At 35.1% G+C, this 20,261-nt stretch overlaps 1 protein-coding gene across 1 annotated transcript in view; it reads left to right on the top strand.

Moving 5' to 3' along the window:
- Nucleotides 1-20,016, top strand: part of SHCBP1 (SHC binding and spindle associated 1) — a 44,681-nt gene extending 24,665 nt beyond the window's left edge. The window contains exons 10-13 of the mRNA XM_022555153.3: nucleotides 147-265; nucleotides 14,239-14,325; nucleotides 14,693-14,834; nucleotides 16,394-20,016. Coding sequence (XP_022410861.1) covers nucleotides 147-265; nucleotides 14,239-14,325; nucleotides 14,693-14,834; nucleotides 16,394-16,719 — 674 coding nt within the window. The 3' untranslated portion in view covers nucleotides 16,720-20,016. The remainder of the gene's footprint in view (nucleotides 1-146; nucleotides 266-14,238; nucleotides 14,326-14,692; nucleotides 14,835-16,393) is intronic.
- Nucleotides 20,017-20,261: the final 245 nt, after the last annotated feature.

Genomic DNA, 20,261 nt, shown 5'->3' with positions numbered 1-20,261 from the left:
TTGTTTTATAAATTATGAATTCATAATTCCAGTAACAGAGTTTAAATGAGAAATATTTAGACTGTATCTAATATCAGCTCTAGGCCATTTCTAATATTGGAAAAGACACATTACTTAAAGTATTTGATTGCATGTTTTCATCATAGTTATTCACCGTGGCAAGACTACATTGGAAAACTGTGTTTTGCAGTGTGAAACTACAGGAGTCACAGTACGAACATCAGCAGAATTTTTAATGAAGAACTCAGATTTATATGGTGCCAAGGTATGATAATCTCTTATGGGAAGTAGTTTAAGTTCTAAATAAGTAAATAAAATGTCCTGGGACAAGATGTAAATGCATACTCCTGTTCTCTTTCTTCAAAGAAGTTCAGATACTTCCGTGTACTAAGTCAGCCAGACTCAACTGTATAAGATTCTTCTTATTTAGCATTTTCAAAACAGAGATTAGGAAGAAAATAATAAATCTCACAGTTTCTCTGTCATACCTTTAAAAAAGGTTAGACCCTTTAAGTTGTAACTATGTAAATGATGTTGTAGCAACTGAGGCTGGGTTGATTTTTTTAAATTAAATTTTTATTTTTGAGATTGTAGATTCACATTCTGTTGTAAGAAGTAATACAGAGGTAGTCTGTATGTGTATCCTTTACCAGTTTCCTCTAATTGTAACATCTTCCAAAACTATAGTACAGTATCACAACCAGGATAAGATTGATTCAGTCAAGTTGAATATTTCCATCACTACAAAGATCCTCCATGTTGCCCTTTAAAGCCATATCTAGGTGCCTCTCCTTCTGACCTCATTAATCACAGGCAAACGCTAATCTGTTCTCCATTTCTGTTATTTCATCATTTCAAGAATGTTATATAAATAGAATCATACAATATACAACCTTTTGGAATTGGCTTTTTTCACTCAGCACAGTTCTCTGGAGCTTCACCCAGGTTGTTGCATGTACCAATAGGTTGTTCTTTTTTATTGCTAAGTAGTATTCCATGTATGGTTGTTCCACAGTTTAACTGTTCACTTGTTGAAGGACATCTGGATTGTTTCCAGTTTTTGGCTTTTGTAAATAAAGCTGCTATAAACATTGGTGTACAGGTTTTTGTGCAAACATCGTTTTCATTTCTCTGGGGTAAATGCCTAGGAATGCAGTTGCAGGGCACGTGGTTAGTTGCATGCTTACTTTCTTTAAGAAACTGCCAAACTTTTCCAGAGTAGTTGCACCAGTTTACATTCCCACTAGCAATGTTTGAGTGATCCAGTTTCTCCATATCCTAAGCAGCACTTGGTATTTTCACTACTTTTTAATTTTAGCCATTCTGATAGGTGTGTGGTTTTAATTTGCATTTCCCTAGTGGTTAATGATGTTGAACATTTTTCATATGCTTATTTGCCATCCTTATCTTCAGTGAAATGTGTATTCATGACTTTTGTCCATTTTCTAATTGGATTGTTTGTTCTTTTTTACTATAGAGCTTTAAGAGTTCTTTATAAATTCTAGATATGAATCCCTAATTGGGTATGTCATTTACAGATATCTTATGCTAGTTTGTAGCTTGTTTTTTCATCATTTTCACATGGGTTTTTGCAGAGCAAAGTTTTAAAATTTGATGAAGCCCAATTTATCAATTTTTCCTTTTATGTGTAAGAACTCTTTGTCTAGCCCTAGGGTGCAAAGATTTTCTCCTTTTTTTTTTTTTTTCAGTTTTATAGTTTACATTTTACATTTAAGGTCATGAACCATTTTTGAGCTAATTTTGGTATAAGGTGAGTTTTAGGTCAAAGTTCATTTATTTGCTTATGGATGTCCAGTGGTAACTGCACCATTTCTTGAAAAGTCTATCCTTAAATAAATTGGTTTTGTATTTTTATAGTTTTTTTTTTTTTTTTTTTTTTGCGGTACGCGGGCCTCTCACTGCTGTGGCCTCTCCTGCTGCAGAGCACAGGCCCCGGACGCACAGGCCCAGCGGCCATGACCGACGGGCCCAGCCGCTCCGCGGCATGTGGGATCCTCCCAGACTGGGGCACGAACCCGTGTCCCCTGCATCGGCAGGCGGACTCCCAACCACTGCGCCACCAGGGAAGCCCTGTTTTTGTATTTTTATCAAAAATAATTTGGGTATGTTTTTGTGGGCCAATTTCTGGGTTCTCTGGTAGAATAATTCCTCCCACTCTCACTTGTCTTTTTTTTAAATTGTTTCAGCTATTCTAGTTCCTTTGCCTTTCAATATAAATTCTAGAAATATCTTGTTCGTATCTACAAAAAGTCTTGCTAAGATTTTAATAGGACTTTCAATAAACCTATATATCAATTTGGGGAGAATGGACATCTTTTTTTACGTTGTGTCTTCCAATCTGTGAACATGGTATGTCTCTCCATTTATTTAGATCTTTGATTTTTTTCATCAGCATTGTGTAGTTTCAACGTACAAGTCTTATATATGTTTTTATAGATTTGTACCTAAACATTTCATTGTAAGTGATATTATATTTTTAATTTATTGTGCTTATTGCTAGTATATTGAGATACAATTGATTTTTGTATGTTTGTTTATATCCTGTGACCTTGCTGAACCTTCTTATTAGTTCTAGGAGTGTTTTTATAGATTTCATGGGATTTTTCTATGTAGACAATCATCTCATCTACAAATAGAGACAGTCTGTTTACCTTTGGTTTCCTTTTCTTGCCTTATGGCACTGACTAGAACTTCCAGCGTTTGTGTTGAATAAGAGTGGTGAGAGTAGATATCCTTACCTTGGTCTTGATATTGGGGGACTGTATTCAGTATTGTACTGTTAAGTATAAGGTGTTTTTTGCTTTTTTAAGAATTAAAAAAAATCCTTTTTCAGCTTTATTGAGGTGTAATTGACAGAAACTTTATATATTTAAGGTATCCAATGTGATGATTTCATATAAATATACATTATGAAATGATCATCACAGTCAAGCATTCATTACCTCACATCATTACCTTTTTTTTAATTCCCCATCCACTCTTCCCTCTGGCAACCACCTGTTTGTTCTCTGCATATATGACTTTGTTTCTGTTTTGTTTGTTTGTTTTGTTTTTTAGATTCCACATATAAGTGAAATCATACACTATTTGTCTTTCTCTGTCTAACTTATTTCACTTCGCATAATACTGTCTAGGTCCATCTTAGTCGTCGCAAATGGCAAGATTTCATTCTTTTTTATGGCCAAGTAATATTCCATTTGTGTGTGTGTGTGACACTACATCTTCTTTATCCATTCATCTGTTGTTAGGCACTTAGGTTGCTTCCATATCTTGGCTATTGTAAATAATGCTGAAACGAACAAACATTTTTTTGAGGTACGTATATTTTTTTGAATTAGTGTTTTTGTATTCTCATATAAATACCCAGGTGTGGAATTGCTGGATTGTATGGTAGTTCTGTTTTTAATTTATAGAGGACTCTCCTTACTGTTTTCCATAGTGGCTGCACCAACTTACATTCCTACCAACAGTGTACTACAATTTCCTTTTCTCCACATCCTTGCAACACTTACTGCTTATTGTCTTTTTGTTAATAGCCATTCTAGCAGGTGTGAGGTGATATCTGATTGTGATTTTGATTTGCATTTCCCTGTTGATTAGTTATGCTGAGCACCTTTTCATGTGCATGTTGACCATCTCTATGTCTTCTTTGGTAAAATATCTTATTAGGATCCATTTTTTAATCCGGTTGTTTTGTTTTGTTTTTATGTTGAGCTGTATGAGTTCTTTGTATATTTTGGATATTAACCCCTTATCTGATATATTGTTAGCAAATATCTTCTCCCATTCAGTAGGCAGCCTTTTTGTTTTCTTGATAATTTCCTTTGCTATGCAAAAGCTTTTTAGTTTGATGTAGTCCCATTTCTTTATTTTTGCTTTTGTTTCCCTTGCCTTAGGAGACATATCTAAAAAATATTGCTCAGACCAATGTAAAAGAGGGCACTGGCATTGTTTTCTTCCAGAAGTAGTCTAGTTTGATTCTTTTGTGTGTAGCTGTCCAGTTTTCCCAACACCATCTGTTAAAGAGGCTATCTTTTCTCCATTGTATATTCTTGCCTCTTTTTATTGTAGATTAATTGTTCAGATGGTGGGGTTCATTTATGGTCTCTCTATTTGTACCATTGATCTATGTGTCTGTTGTGCCAGTACCATACTGTTTTGATCACTGTAGCTTTGTAGTATAGTTTGAGGTCAGGGAGCTTGTTTTGTTGTTCTTTCTCAAGATTGTTTTGGCTATTTGGGGTCCTTTGTTTTTCCATACAAATTTTAGAATTATTCTAGTTCTGTGGAAAACGCCATTGGTATTTTGATAGGAATTGCTTTGAATCTGTAGAGTGCCTTGAGTAGTATGATCATTTTAAAAGTATTCTTCCAATCCATGAGCACAGTATATCTTTCCATCTGTTTGTGTCATCTTCAATTTCTTTTATCAATTTTTTAAGTTTTCTAAGTATAGGTCTTTTTTTTTTTTTTTTTTTTTTTTTTGTTGGCTGCACTATGCATCATGCAGGATCTTAGTTCCCTGACCAGGGATTGAATCCATGCCCCCTGCAGTGGACGCGTAGAGTCTTGACCACTGGACCACCAGGGAAGTCCCATAAATATAGGTCTTTCACCCCCTTAGTTAGATTTATTCCTAGGTATTCTTTTTGATGTGATTGTAAATGGGATAGTTTTCTTAATTTCTCTTTCTGATAATTGTTACTGTATGGAAATGTAACAGATTTCTGTATGTTAATTTTGTATCCTGCAATTTTACCAAATTCATTGATGAGTTCTAGTAGTTTTTCGGTGGCATCTTTAGGATTTTCTATGGATAGTATCATGTCATCTGAAAACAGCGATGGTTTTACTTCTTTTCCAATTTGGATTTCTTTTATTTCTTGTCTGATTGCTGGGGCTAAGACTTTCAATACTATGATGAATAAAAATGGCAAGAGTGGGCATCCTAGTCATGTTTTCCTGATCTTAGAGAAAATGCTTTCAGCTTTCACCACTGAGTATGGTGTTAGCTGTGGGCTTGCCATATATGTCATTCATTATATTAAGGTATATTCCACCAATGGACACTTTGTTGAGAGTTTTTATCATAAATGGATATTGAATTTTGTCCAAAGTTTTCTCTGCATCAACTGAGATGATCAAATGATTTTTTATTCTTTCATTTGTTAATGTGTTGTATCATGTTGATTAATTTGTGGATATTGAGCTATCCTTGTATCCCTGAGATTAATCCCACTTAATCATGGTGTATGATCCTTTTAATGTATCATTGGATTCTGTTTGCTAATATTTTTTTGAGGATTTTTGCATCTATGACTGTCAAGAATATTGGCCTGTAATTTTTTTTTGTTTTTTTGTGGTATCTTTTTCTGATTCTGATATCAAGGTGATGCTGGCCTCATAGAATGAGTTTCTGAGTGTGCCTCTTCAATTTTTTGGGATAGTTTAGGAAGGATAGGTGTTAACTCTTCTTTAAATGTTTGATAGAATTCACCTGTGAAGCTGTCTGGTCCTGGACTTTCGTTTGTTGGGAGCTCTTTTATTACTGATTTAATTTCATTACTGGTAATTGATCTATTCGTATTTTCTAATTATTCCTGTTTTGGTCTTGGGAGACTGTACACTTCTAGGGATTTATCCATTTTTTCTAGGTTGTCTATCTTATTGCCATATAACTGTTCCTTGTAGTCTTATGTGGTCCTTTGTATTTCTGTGGTGTCAGTTGTAACTTGTCCTCTTTCATTTCTGATTTTATTTGGGCTTTCTTTTTTCTTTGTGAGTCTGGCTAAAGGTTCATCAATTTTGTTTATCTTTTCAACGAACTAGCTCTTAATTACATTGATCTTTTCTATTGCATTTTAGTCTCTATTTCATTTATTTGTGCTCTGATCTTTATTATTTATTTCCTTGTCCTAACTTTGAATTTTGTTTTTTTTCTAGTTCCTTTAGGTTTAAGGTTATTGTTTATTTCAGATTTTTTCTTGTTTTCTGAGGTAGTTTTGTATCACTATAAACTTCCCTCTTGGAATTGTTTTTGCTGCATCCCATAGATTTTGGATCATTGTGTTTCTATTTTCATCTGTCTCCAGGTATTTTTTTATTTCTTTGATTTCTTCAGTGACTCATTGTTTGTTTAGTAGCATATTGTTTAGCCTCTACATGTTTGTGTTTTTTGCATTTTTTTTCTTGTAGTTGATTTCTAGTCTCATACCATTGTGATCAGAGAAGATGCTTGATAGGATTTCAGTCTTCTAAATTTTTGAGATCTGTTCTGTTGGCCTGTAGAATTGTCCATGTGCAGTTGAAAAGAATGTGTTTTCTGCTGCTTTTGGATGGAATGTTCTCTATGTATCTATTAAGTCCATCTGACCAGTGTTTCCTTATTGATTTTCTGTCTGGATGATGTATCCATTGATGGGGTGTCAAGTACCCTACTATTATTGTGTTACTGTCAATTTCTTACTTTAAATTCTCCAAATGTGTCAGTGCTTACATATTTACAATTGAATTATCTCCTTGTTGGATCTATCCCTTTATCTTTATATAATGTCCTTTGTTGTCTCTTGTTACAGTTTTTGTTTTAAAGTCTATTTTGTCTGATATAAGTATTGCCATCCCAGCTTTCTTTTCATTTACATTTGCATGGAGTACCTTTTTTCATTCCCTTACTTTCAGTCTGTGTGTCTTTAGATCTGAAGTGAGTTTCCTATAGGCAGTATATATACGGGTCTTGTTTTTGTATCCATTCAACCACTCTATGTCTTTTAATTGGAATGTTTAGTCCATTTACATTTAAAGTAGTTATTGATAGATATGTACTTGTTGTGATTTTCTTAGTTGTTTGGGGGTTGTTTTTGCAGTTCTTTATTGTTCCTTTCTTTTCTTTTGTTCTCTTCCCTTGTGATTTGGTGACTATCTTTAGTGTTATGTTTGGAATCCTTTCTCTTTTTTGTGTGTGTATCTATTATAGATTTTTGATTTGTGGTTATCATGAGATTTACATATAGCAATCTTTATGTATGTGTGATTATTTTAAGTTGCTGGTCTCCGAATTTCAAACACATTTTAACTCCCCTCCCCCTACAGTTACTGGTTTTTTGACATCATATTTTACATCTTTTTGTTTTGTATATCCCTTAACTACTTGCAGATATAGATGATTTTACTATTTTTTTTCTTTTAATCTTCCTACTAGCTTTGTACATGGTTGATTTACTACCTTTACTGTATAATTGTCTTTATCAATGAGCTTCTTCTTTTCATAATTTTCATGTTTCTAGTTGTGGCCTTTTCTTTTTTGCTTAGAGAATTTCCTTTGACATTTCTTGCAAAACTGGCTTGGTGGTGCTGAATGCTTTTAGCTTTTGCTGTCTATAAAACTTTTGATCTCTCTATCAAATCTGAATGAAAGCCTTGCCAGATAAAGTATTCTTTTTTTTTTTCCAACATATTGTATAATTCATTTTATGTGAAATGTCCAGGACAGCCACATCTATATGGATAGAAAGTAGAGTAGTGATTGCCTAGGGCTGGGAGTAAGGTGGGGAAGAGGGGATTGGGGTAATACCTGAAGGATACAGGGTCTCTTTCTAAGGTGATGAAAATGTTTTAACATTGACTGTGGTAATGGTTACACAACTCTGAATATACTAAAAGCCATTGAATGGTACATTAAACTTAAGTGGGTGAATTGCATGGTATGTGAGTTGTATCTCCGTAAGAAGGGAATGATGTAGCCAGGATGGTGGGAAGCATCCTTTGGGCTCCAGCTTTCTCCTTGACCCTCTCTATCCTCACTGTCCCTACAGGGTGTCTTCCTTCCCACCAGGTTCCAGTCCAGGAGTGTCTTGATCTGTCCCTGGCCATCCCTGTTGCCTTTCTCTTCTTTTGGGTGGACCATGAAGTATTCTGGCCTTTCATTAGCTGCTGTCTGATATCAGGATTTCTTCTTTTTTGATTATTGAAGTATAGTTGATATATGATACCTTGTTAGTTTCAGCTATACAGCAAAATGATTCATTTTTATATCTGTATATTTTTTCAGATTATTTTAGACAGGTGGAGTATTCTTGATTTTAGGTTTTTCCCTTTTATCACTTTAAATATATTGTACCCTTTGGCTTTCAGAGTTTCTGCTGAAAAGTCAGCTGATAGCCTTATGGGAGTTCCCTTATACATAAGTTGATGCTTTTCCCTTGCTGTTTTTAATATTCTCTTTATATTTAATTTTTGCCATTTTAATTATAATGTGTCTTGATATGGTCCCTCTTTGGTTTGATCCTATTTGGGACTCTCTCTGCTTCCTGGACCTGGATTTCTGTTTCCCAGGTTAGGGAAATTTTCAGCTTTTATGTCTTCAAGCATGTTCTCTATGCCTTTCTCTCTTTGTTCTCCTTCTGGGATTCTTATAATGTGAATGTTGTCCTACAGGCCACTTAAACTGTCCTCATTTCTTTTTATTCTTTTTCTGTGTTCAGCTTCAGTGATTTCTACCTCTGTCTTTCAGCTAGCTGATTTGTTCCTCTGTATCATTTAATCTACTGTTGATTTCTTCTAGTGTATTTTTCATTTCAGTTATTGTATTTCATCTCTGTTTGGTTCTTCTTTATATTTTCTAAGTCTTTGTTAAACTTCTCTTTATGCTCATCCAGGTTTCTCCAGAGTTCTTTGATCATCTTTTGAGCATTACCTTGAACTCTTTATCAGGTGGATTGTCTATCACCACTTCACTTAGTTCTTGTGGGGTTTTTATCTTGTTCCTTCTATTGGAACATGATCCTCTGTCACCTCATTTTGCCTAATTCCTGTTTGTGGGTTGCCTACCCTGGGGGTATAGGTCTTGACTGTACTGGGTGTCTGCCCCTCCTATATCTGTCTCATTGCAGTTCCTTCTTTATAACTTTAATGGTGGGAAATATTTTCTGCTAGTCATCAGGTTGTTCTCATTGATAGTCACTCTGGTAAATAGTTTAATTTTGGTGTGCCTGTTGGGGGAGGTTCTCAGGGTCTTCCTACTTTGCCATATTTGCCACCGGTAAAAGGTTAACTGTAGGTTTTTTGTAAATATTCTTTATCAAACTAAGGAAGTTCTCCTTTATTTCTGTTTTCTGAGAATTTTTATAATAAATTTGTTTTGGCTTTTGTCAGATGCTTTTTTCCTGCATCAATTTTTGGTGGATTACAAGTGATTGATTTTCAAATTTTGAACCATCCTTGCATCCCTGGAATAAGCCTCATTTGGTCATAGTATATAATTCTTTATATATTGCTGAATTGTATTTGCTAATATTTTCTTAGGAATTTATATGTCTATATTCATGAGAGATATTGGTCTGAAGTTTTCCTTATTTGTACTGTCTTTGTCTGGTTTTGTTATCAGAGTAATGCTAGCTTCATGAAATGAATTTGGAAGTATTCCCTCTTCTGTTTTCTGGAAGTGATTGTATAGAATTGGTGTTATTTCTTCTTTAAGCGTTTGGTAGATTTCTCCAGTGAAATCATCTGGGCCTGGAGATTTCTTTTTTGGGAGTTTAAAAATTATGGATTAAATTTCCTTAATAATTATAGGGCTATTCAATGACTTATTTCATGTTGGGTGAATTAATGGATGCACTCATAGGGTATAGAGCCCTTGTGACCAGGACCCAGTCAGTGGTGAAGGGCTTTCCTATTTGACAGTGATGGCAGCAGGCTCCTGGCACACCTGCTACATGCACCATGTTGCATGCAGGGGTGTTGCTTGCACACCCCGCCCCCCATCCTCTTAGGCCTCACACCAGCCTGGGGATTCAGGTGGACCATTTCTTCTTCTAAGTTGTCAAATGTATAGAGCTGTTTGTGGTGTTCCCTGACTCTTTAGATGTTTGCAGGGCCTGTGGTGATATCCCCTGTTTCATTCTTGATATTAGTAGTTTGTGTAGTCTCTCTCTCTCTTTTTTTCCTTTTTTCTTTGTGAATCTTGCTGAAGGTTTGTCAGTTTCATTGAAGTGTTTTCAAAGTGCCAACTCTGTTTCATTGATTTTCACTATTCTGTTTTCAATTTTATTTATTTTTGCTCTTGTCTTTATTATTTCCTTCCTTTTGTTTACACTGGGTTTATTTTGCTCTTTCTCTAGGTTCTTTGGGTGAGAGCTTAGATTGTTGATTTGAGACTTTTCTCTTTTCGGATGTATGCTTTTAATGCTATAAATTTCCCTCTTGGCACTGATTTAGCAAATTTTGATAGGTTGTATTTTCATTTTTGACCCATGCAGTATTTAGAAGTGTGCTATTTTGCTTCCAAGTATTTGGAGTTTTACTATTATCTTTTGTTGTTGATTTCTAGTTTGATTCCATTGTGGTCAAAAAACACATTGTATGACTTTAGTTTTTAAAATTTTGTTGAGGTTTGTTTTGATGGCACAGGATATGGTCTGTCTTGGTATATGTTCCATAGGCCCTTGAAAGGAAATGTGTATTTTGCTGTTATTGAGTATAAATGTCAACTAGATTGGGTTGGTTGATAATGTTTTTGAGTTCTTCTATATTCTTTCTGTCTAGTTGTTTCAATTTTTGAGAGATGGATTGTTAAAGTCTCTTACTATAATTTAGGATTTGTCTTTCTCCTTTCAGTCCTATTAGTTTTTGCTACACATATTTTGTAGTTCTGTTATTTGGTGCATATCCATTTGGTATTGCTTTTTTTTTTTTTTGGTGAACCAACCTATTTATCATTATATAATGTTACTGTCTATCTTTGGTAATTTTTTTTGCTTTGAATTCTACTTTATCTGATATTAATAGAGCCACACCTACTTTCCTTTGATTAAAGTTTGCACGGTATATCTATTTTTTTCAAGATTTTTTTGATGTGGATCATTTTTTAAGTCCTTATCAAATTTGTTACAATATTGCTTCTATTTTATGTTTTGGTTTTTTGGCCGCGAGGCATGTGGGATCTTAGCTCCCTGACCAGGGATCGAACCCACACCCCCTGCATTGGAAGGTGAAGTCTTACCCACTGGACCAGCAGGAAAGTCCCTGCATGGTATATCTTTTTCCATACTTTTATTTTCATCCTGTCTTTATTGTTCTGTTTGAAGTGAATTGTAGACAGCACATAGTTGGATCTTGTTTTTTAATCCACTTTGCCAGTCTTTGTCATTTAATTGGTGTATTTAGACCACTTACATTTAGTGTAATTATTGTTGTTAAGTCTTCATTCTGCCATTTTATTTTTTGTTTTCTATTCTGTTTTTCATTTTAATTTTTTTGCCATCCTGTAGGTTACCTGAACATTTTTTAGAATTCCATTTGTTTTTGAGTATATCTCTTTGTATAGTTTTTTAAGTGGTTGCTCTAGGTATTGCATTATATGTATAACTTACCACAGTTTACTGATGTTATCTCACCAGTTTGAGTGAACTGCTAACGACTCTTTACCATCCCCTGTCTGTAATATAATTATCTTCAATATTTCCTTTTCAAACTTCTAGACACATTAGACCACATTAGACAGTGTTATGTTTAATTATGATGTATCTTGAAATGGATTTCTTTGAGCTTATCCCATTTGGGGTTTTCTCAGCTTCTTGAGTCTGTAGGCTTAATGTCTCTTGCCAAATTTGGGAATTTTTAGCTATTTCTTCTTTGAATTTTTTTTTAGCTTCACACATCCTCTCTTCTTCTAGGACTCTGATGACACAAATTTTGGATCTTTTGTTATTGTCCCATAGGTCCCTGAGGTTCGGTTCACTTTTCTTTTTCAGACTGTTTTCTCTCTGTTGTTCAGACTGGATAATTTCTATTGTTCTGTCTTCTGTTTCACTAATTCTTTCCTCTGTTCTTACCTTTCTGCTGTTGTGCCCATCCACTGAGCTTTTTATTTCAGTTATGGTATTTCTCAGTTCTGAAATTTCCATTTGGTTCTTTTATCTTCTATTTCTTTGATGAGACTTTCTATTTTCTTGTTCAGCCTGCTATTGATATTTTTCATTTAAGTATATTCATAATTGCTCATTAAAGCAATTGGCTGCCTTAAAATCCTTGTTAGCTAATTCCATCATCTCTGACATCTTGGTTTTGGTTTTTACTGGTTATCTTATTAAGTTTGACATCTTCTTGGCACTTGGTATGAGAAGTGATTTTCCACTGAAACCTGGATGTTTTGTATTATACTATGAGAATCTGCATCTTCTGTTTTAGCTGGGTTTCTCTTACCCTTGTTACTGCCAGGTGGAGGTAGAAGTCCAAGTTCCCCATTTGGCCTCCATTGACATCCAAGTTGAGTGGGGAAGCTCCTTCTTACTGCTGGGTTGGGGTGAGAATTCCAGCTTCTTACTGACTCCACTGATGCTCTAGCACATGGCAGTGGTCTTGTTACTACCGGCAATGGTGAAATTCTTACACCCTCCACTGGGCCTGCTCTGACACCACTCCAGTAGGGAAGGGGTGTGGCACCTTGTTATTATCAGTTGGAGATACAAGTGCAGGTCCCATATGTAGTCTCCACAAGTGGGAGGGCCTTGTTACTAGCTGGTGGGGATGAAAATCCTTGGCCTTAACTGAAAATCCCAGTGTGGGTGTAGGGGTGCCTAGTCATAGCCTCAAGAGGGTGGAAGTCTAGGCTCCCCTTGGCACTTGCCAGCATGGCTGGGGGTTGGCCAGTTTTTTTCCTGTGGTGTTTGGATAGAATAGAGTTGTTACTGTTTCAAAGTTTTCTAGGCTTGCCTGGTCCTTTCGCTAAAGAGAGCAGGCTTTTAGGGAGGCATTTCTGGTCTGTTTGGCACTTATGGATTGCCAGCTTCTTTAGCTTCATGTCTGGGAATATAAGGCAAAAAGAATACCCAGGAAATGCACCAATGTGTTGGTGTCATTCCTCAGGTGTTGAGGTGTCTAGCTGGTCTGCCTTTTCAATCATCTTATGTTTGTTTTATATATGATGTCCATGGTTTTTACTTGTACCATTATCTTAGAAGTGGCAGCCTCTTCACTTTCTCTTTAGTTACTGAATATCTGTTCAGCTTCATAGCATACTTTGAACATGATTGTCCCATTTACTAAGTGGCTGTGGCTTAAATTATTCTTCTCTTTTTTACATGATTCATGATAATTTGATATTTAATTTTAACTATTTCGTTGTGTATGTATTTTTAATGTTATTGCCCCTAAATCTTTTTTTGTATATAGCTATAAACTGAAAATCTTAGCCAAAGGCCCATTTCCCAGATCTTTTGACCGCTCTACAGAGAGTTAGGTTTGTGTGTAGTGACCATCCCACTACATAAACCCATCCCGCTACTAAAACGTAATCCCTAAAGGGGAAAGTAATAATAAATGTTTTCTCATGGCACACTCCTATTCCTAGGAAAACAGCTTAACATACATGCAATAGAAGTGTCATAAATGGTTAATAGCAACTCTTCTTCACCTAGGATATTGTGTATGAAATTATTCCAAAAATGAATTTTTAAATAATCATAGAGGTTTGAGCCGAACCATTTTTACTTACTAAAGTGCCTAGCATGGCATCAGGAAATCATTCCTATTATTGTTAATTTTTTTGTTGGTACCATGTGGTACCAAGGGACAATGTGAGAGCATTGGGCAATGCATGGATTGTTCTGGTTACTCTGTAGGTATAAACAGGACACTTGAATTGGTTACTAATTTAACATGTGTGTAGTAGTGGGGACCATTAATTATTTTAATTCATGGAAGTGATTTTCAAGTTAGGTTGGGATATTTTTAAACTGGTGTGCTTTTAAAAATATAGGGCCTTATTTCTATCTACAGCTTTACAATATTTTACTAGATTTGAACACTGTTCTCCAACTAACTATTTCTGAGAGAATGGTCATTTTTAATAAGTGTATCTTTCAACATAATTGTTAACTGACTTTTTTTGGCAGAATCAGAAAACTGATTTGTCCCAGATGAAAGAGAGTGAAATAGTAATCAAGTGTTGAAACTCTTAGCCATTGTTTTTTTTTTTTTGTGTGTGTGTGTGTGTGTGTGTGTGTGTGTGTGTGCGCGCGTGTGGTATTTGAAAGTAATAAATGATAGACAACTTGCTGGAAATGAAGCAAATGGAAATGTTGATTAGAAATACCTAATAAAACTTTCTATAAAATACTTTGTATTTGCACTGCATTAAAGTCTAAGAAGTGGCAAACTTTCTTTTATAGTCTTGCCTATTTTAAACTGATTGTCATTACCTTAAAATGTAACTTGTAGGGTGCAGGTATAGAAATATATCCCGGGAGTAAGTGCACCCTGAGTGACAATGGGATCCATCACTGCAAGGAAGGGATCCTCATTAAGGTGAGCACCTGCTGAGACACCCTCTTTCCAAAGGTCAGAATGGTTTTACCTAAGAAATAATTATGTTTTATTAAATTCCCATGTTGTTCCTGTTGTTTTCTGGTTTTGAAAAGCATAAACAGTATGTAAATTTTAATAATATCAATAGTTGGTGGTTGAAAGTCTCTTGTGAGAATACTTTGTTATCTATAGATCTGCAGAAATGACAAAGGAATGCTGTGTCACTCAGAGCTCAGATTGTGCTACCACGTATTAATAAGCATAGCTTTCTATTTTATTTTTAGAATAGCCTGAAAAAAGTGAGATTTTTAAAGCAGGCAGTGTTGAATGTGACAGTTCCTTAAAATATTTGTTTTCAATGTCTCAGGACTTCTTAGATGAACATTATGACATTCCCAAAATAACCATGGTGAATAATGTCATACATAATAATGAAGGTTATGGTGTTGTCTTGGTGAAACCTACAATCTTCTCTGACCTGCAAGAAAATGCCCAAGATGAAACTGAAGGTATGGTATATTTAGTAATTTTCAAAATAAAAACCAGACCTAATTTATTGTATTTCAGCATTAAACTCTGATTAAAGATCTTAATCTTCTTATCCTCTTTAAAAAAGATAACTAGCATATGCTTAGGCATGGAGATAGAGAAACTCGATAAAGCTATAACATTATGGAATATTGGAGTGAAAGAAACTTTCAAGGTCAACTAGTCAGCTGGTCAAAGCCTTTGATGTGTGGTTTCTGTGGTCCTGCAGTTCCCTTCTTACCATGCTTGGCTTTCTGTAAATTTATAGAATAAGGATGGGCATATGATAGCAATGGTGGCTCCTGCTGGCATTTGTTAAGGATGGAGGCAGAAAAATGAATGTGCCAGGTTGAAGGCTGCATTTTACTGGAGGGGATCATGGAGTTCACCTCTAGTTTTTATTTGTAAAAGTAAACACCTCCCTGTCAGCTGTCTTTCTTGGCAGCAAAGCTGATCTAACACAGTGGGAAGTTTATGAATTTCAAGCCATGACCCAGATTACTATGAAATCTCAGTCATGGAGAAGGATTGTGCATTGGCATAGGTGAGGAAAGTTTAAAGGATGATGAGTAGTCCTTGTCATCCTTCAGGATCCACTCCAGCTATCTGGTAGTTCTTTTCCTCCTCACAGTTCTGTAGGTCAGAAGTTATGGTGAGCTTGGCTGGGTTATCTGCTTAGGGTCTCACAGGGTGAAAGAGGTATCAGCTGGGCGGGGCCCTTATCTGAAAGCTCTGGGGCGAGAACCTGCTTCCAAATTCATTTATGTTGTCGGCAGAATCAATTTCCTTGAGGTCATAAGACAGAGGTCTCTACTTTTTTTGTTGGCTGTTGGCTGAGGATTGCTCTCGGCTCGTAGGGACCACTCTTGGGTCCTTACCCCATAACCCCCTCCATTTCAGTAATAGAAGACCTCCCTCAAAGCAGACCTCTCATGCTTCAAGTCTTTTTCATGCTCTGAATCTCTTTATGCTTTTCTCTTCTTCAGCCAGCCAGGGAAAACATTGCTATTAAAGGGTTCATATGATTCGGTTACGTATACCTGAGTTATCAACTGATTAGTAACCTTAATTACATCTGCAAGGTCCTTTTGCCATTTAACAGTTATGAAAGTAACACCAAGTGGCAGATGGCCCTGCATCACGGGGCCATCTAGAATTCTGCCATCACAGGCAGTCACTTATAAAGCTGCTAGATTGGGAGTTCCTTTAGGGAAAATAGCAGTTTTATTTATCTTTGCATCTAGCTTCTAATACAGGGCTTAGTAAATATCCAGGAGGGGTCTGTTGCGTAGATGAGATCTAGGATAAAAAGAGAAAATTCAAAATTGGTAATCTTGTATTAGGGTCAGGAGACCTTGAAGACTAAGACACCTGCTTGTTGAGATACTTATGGCAGAGAGTTTGTGAAGTCCAGTCAGATGACAGCGGGAATCCTTATCAGAAAAAACTTGAAAGCTCTGATAGACTGTAGAAATACATGTTTTAGTTGGGTTAGTTTGTATATTTAACCCTATTTGTTATAATTTGTTTGTTTCTTCAGAAAATAAAACATTTAAAGTTCAGACAAGTGGAGAGGCAGATGTAGCTGAAAGAGTGGATCTAGAAGAGCTGATTGAATGTGCAACTGGTAAAATGGAGCTTTACGCGAGAGCTGACCTTTCTGAGCAAGTCGAAGGCAATTGTGAAATTGTAAATGAACTAGTTGCTGCCTCCACACAAAAAGGCCAGTTGAAGAAGAAAAGGTTGAGTGAACTGGGGATCACACAAGCTGATGACAACTTAATGTCACAGGAGATGTTTGTTTCAATTGTGGGGAACCAGTTCAAGTGGAATGGGAAGGGGAGTTTTGGCACATTTCTCTTCTGACCACTGTGATGTAAATAGATAGCAAAATATTGGATTTTGCACATGCTGCACCCAAGAATCACTGCTGCTATCATACTTTGCTTCATGTCTATATTTTGTATCTGCTATATTCGATTGGGTTTGAGTGAAACAGATTTATTTCTTGTCTGCAGGTGTTGCACATAAAACACTCTTTTTATAAAGAAGCTCATAAAAACATAAAATAGAAAATATTTGGAGATTTCTTATCTAGAAAGTCTTGCTTTTTCAAACACATAGTTCTCATATTAAGTCTATAATAACTTTCTAGTATAAATACACTTTAGCACTTCAAAGAGGAGGAACAAAGGCAGGGAATGCAAGATGAGCACACAAAAACGCAATAGGCATCAATGTGCAGTATTCTTATAGTTGTCTTTTTAATCCCAGTTATAGTGAGTCTGATATCTATGCTTTATTTGCATAATACTTGTCTTAAAAGCTTTTATGATTGGGAGGTTATCTCCCTTATCAGGCTTATTATTGAGAACCTGAGTGGGAATGCCTTTTTATGTTGAACTATGTAATCATCAAAACAGTAATAGCATAGCAGGTTTGAAACAGAAATGAAACGTGTTATTCAGAGCTAATGCATGCATAGAGCATTTTCACTACTGCTGAATATGAGTGATTAAAAAGAAGGTGCTTTTCTTTCACCAGCAGTATTCTGATCAAATTTCTTACATAGTCAAAATGATTACCTATACAACCTGTATCAGCTCCGTGTTCTTGATATCATATTGTAAAATACAGCTTTTAAAAGTATTTATGTTTTTAAAAAGTATATGTGACATTAAAATTCCTACTGATTAAAATTATAATGATGAAATAATAAATTGAATCTTGGTATATTTTTCCAACTGCATTATGGGCCATAGTGCCTGTGTAGCATGTGTGATCCTTTGAAATACATACAATATTTTGATATCTTTTTAGTGTTTCAGAGTATTAAAATTTTTCCCCAGTCAAGTCATTTCTTAAATTTGAATAAATTATAATTTTATTTTTCAGATGCTACTAAATGTGGAAGGATTTATGTTAGATTTTTTTGTTTGACCATTGAAAGGCATTTTTCTTTTACTCTTGAAATTCTGTTGCAAAAGTAATGCTAATTAATTCTGCATCAACTTGAGCCAAATACTTATTTAAAAACCATTTATTCAACTTTAAAAAATCAAATTGGTTTTCCAATTAAATTTCCTTTTTATCTTAGATTTTAGACTTTGTATATTCTCTTGTAACTTGCTAGAGTATCAAGAGAATGACAAGTAACTAGGTAAGTTACTTATTGTTCCTTATTATAGGATGATGGTTTTTCAGATTTCATTTCTATCTTAGTTTAAATCTAATCTTACATTAATTTTTATTCAAATTATAAACTATTAGTGAATGGGCCTAATGTATTCTTATTTAAGTCACATTGAGTACTTTTGCTTATTGGGGAGAGTTGAGCATCTCAGATGACTTAGTCCATGGAGTATAGAGAGAGCCCTGGAGGGATGTGGATTTGACAGTTGAGGTGAAAACACTGACGTGGAAAAAATATTTACTTGAGTTTTAAGTATTAACGTATAGTAAAATCTGCTCTTCTGGGTCTTGTGACTTGTTTACATAGGGCTTGTCTATTACAAGATTATAAAAATATTTTATATTATCTTCTAGTACAAGTAGGCTTGTTTAAATTCACATTTCTAATCCATCTGTAATTTGGTTTTATGTGTGATATGGTGTAGAACTCTTTTTCTCTAAATGGTTAGCAAGTTCTCTTGATATTGTCTATTGAATAGTTCATTTTTTCCCCACTTAATTGGAATCGTGCTGAATTCCCGTGTTTGCCTACAGTTGACCCTCTGGCTTAAAAACTCCTGTCTGATAATCTCCAGCTAAATGTATATTCTGTTACTAGGATCCAGCTCACCAGCACTCAATCACATTTGACTAGAAAAAATGTTTTCTAGCCATCCTGCATTGTAGTAAGTTGTTTTTCCTCCTAGTGACTTGAGGAAAATGTAGCCTCACTTCCATTCCATTCTTATTTTTCAAAACCTTCTTGGCTATTGAGCTGCTTTTTTCTTTTTTTATTACCATTTATCAGCTTTTTTGATATAATAAAAAATCATCAATTTTAAGTCTACAATTCTGAGTCTTGACAAATATATATAGTTGTGTAACTACTACCACAAACACAATATTGAAAATTTCTATCATCTTTAAAAGTTCTCATTTTTCTTTGCAGTCAATCCCCCCCTCCCCAACCTTGGACCCTGGCAACCTCTGATCTGCTTTCAGTCACCATAGTTTTGCCTTTTCTAGAATTACATATAAAAAGAATGACTCATTATATAGTCTTTTGTGTCCATCCTCTTAAGCTTAGTATAATGCTCTTAAAATACATCTATGTTGTTTCCTGTGTCAGTAGTTTGTTTTTATTGCTGAGTAGTTTTCCATTGTGTGGATATTGAGTATTGTGTATTCATTCACCCATTGATGGGCCACATGGGTTGTTTGTAGTATTTGATTATTATGAATAAAGTTGCTAAGAATATTTGGGTAAAGGTTTTTGTCTGAACATATTGTTTTTATTTCTCTGGTGGTAAATACCTGTGAGTGGGATTGCTGAGCTGTATAGTAAGTGCACATTTTACTTTATTAGAAAGTTCCAAATTGTCTTCCAAAGTGTCTATCCCATTTTGCTTTCCTACCAGCAGTGTATGAGAATTCTAGTTGCTCTACATCCTTGGTAACACTTGATATTGTCATTCTTTTAAATTTTAAGTATTCTAATGGATGTGCAGTGATAGCTCACTGTGTTTTTAATTTTCATTTCTCGTATGATTAATGATGTTTAGCATCTTTTCATGTGCTTATTTGCCATTTCTATATCTTTGGTGAAGTGTCTATTCAAATCTTTAGCCTATATTAGTCCCCCCAAATCAGGTTGTTGTATTGAGTTGTAAGGTTTGTGTGTATTTTTTTTTTAAATTCTGGGTGCGAGTTTTTAATCAAATATATGTTTTGCAAATATTTCTTTTCTGCCTGTGGCTTGGGTTTTAATTTCTTAACAGTACCATTTAAGCAGCAGAAGTTTAAATTTTGATCAAGTCCAGTTTATCAATTTTTTTTTTATGGCTTGTGCTTTTTATGTCTTATCTGAAAATCTTGTTTTCTCTTTTCCTACCTTCTTTTGGATTGAGGGTTTTAATTTATTTTAAATGGATCCATTTTACCTCTACCCTTGACTTATTATATATACATATATATATATAGAATATATATTATATATATTATATATTTTATAGTTTTGCTTCAGGGCAGTAGTTCTCAACCAGAAGCAAGTTTGGTCCCCTACCCCCATCCCAAAAGGACATTTGCCAAAGTCTAGAGACATTTTTGGTTGTCACAACTGGGAGTGAGGTGCTAATGGTATTAGGTAGAGGCCAGGGATGCCACTAAACATCTTAGAATGCACAGGACTACCCTCACATCTGGAATGACATTTTGGCTAAAAATGTCAATTGTGCCAA

This window comes from Delphinapterus leucas, chromosome 20 (assembly GCF_059928025.1).
Source record: "Delphinapterus leucas isolate spDelLeu-1000000601 "Yukka" chromosome 20, BTC_Dleu_Yukka2, whole genome shotgun sequence".
NCBI classification, from domain to species: domain Eukaryota; kingdom Metazoa; phylum Chordata; class Mammalia; order Artiodactyla; family Monodontidae; genus Delphinapterus; species Delphinapterus leucas.
The sequence above is the reverse complement of the archived record's forward strand: the minus strand, read 5'-3'. Positions and strand labels throughout refer to the sequence as shown.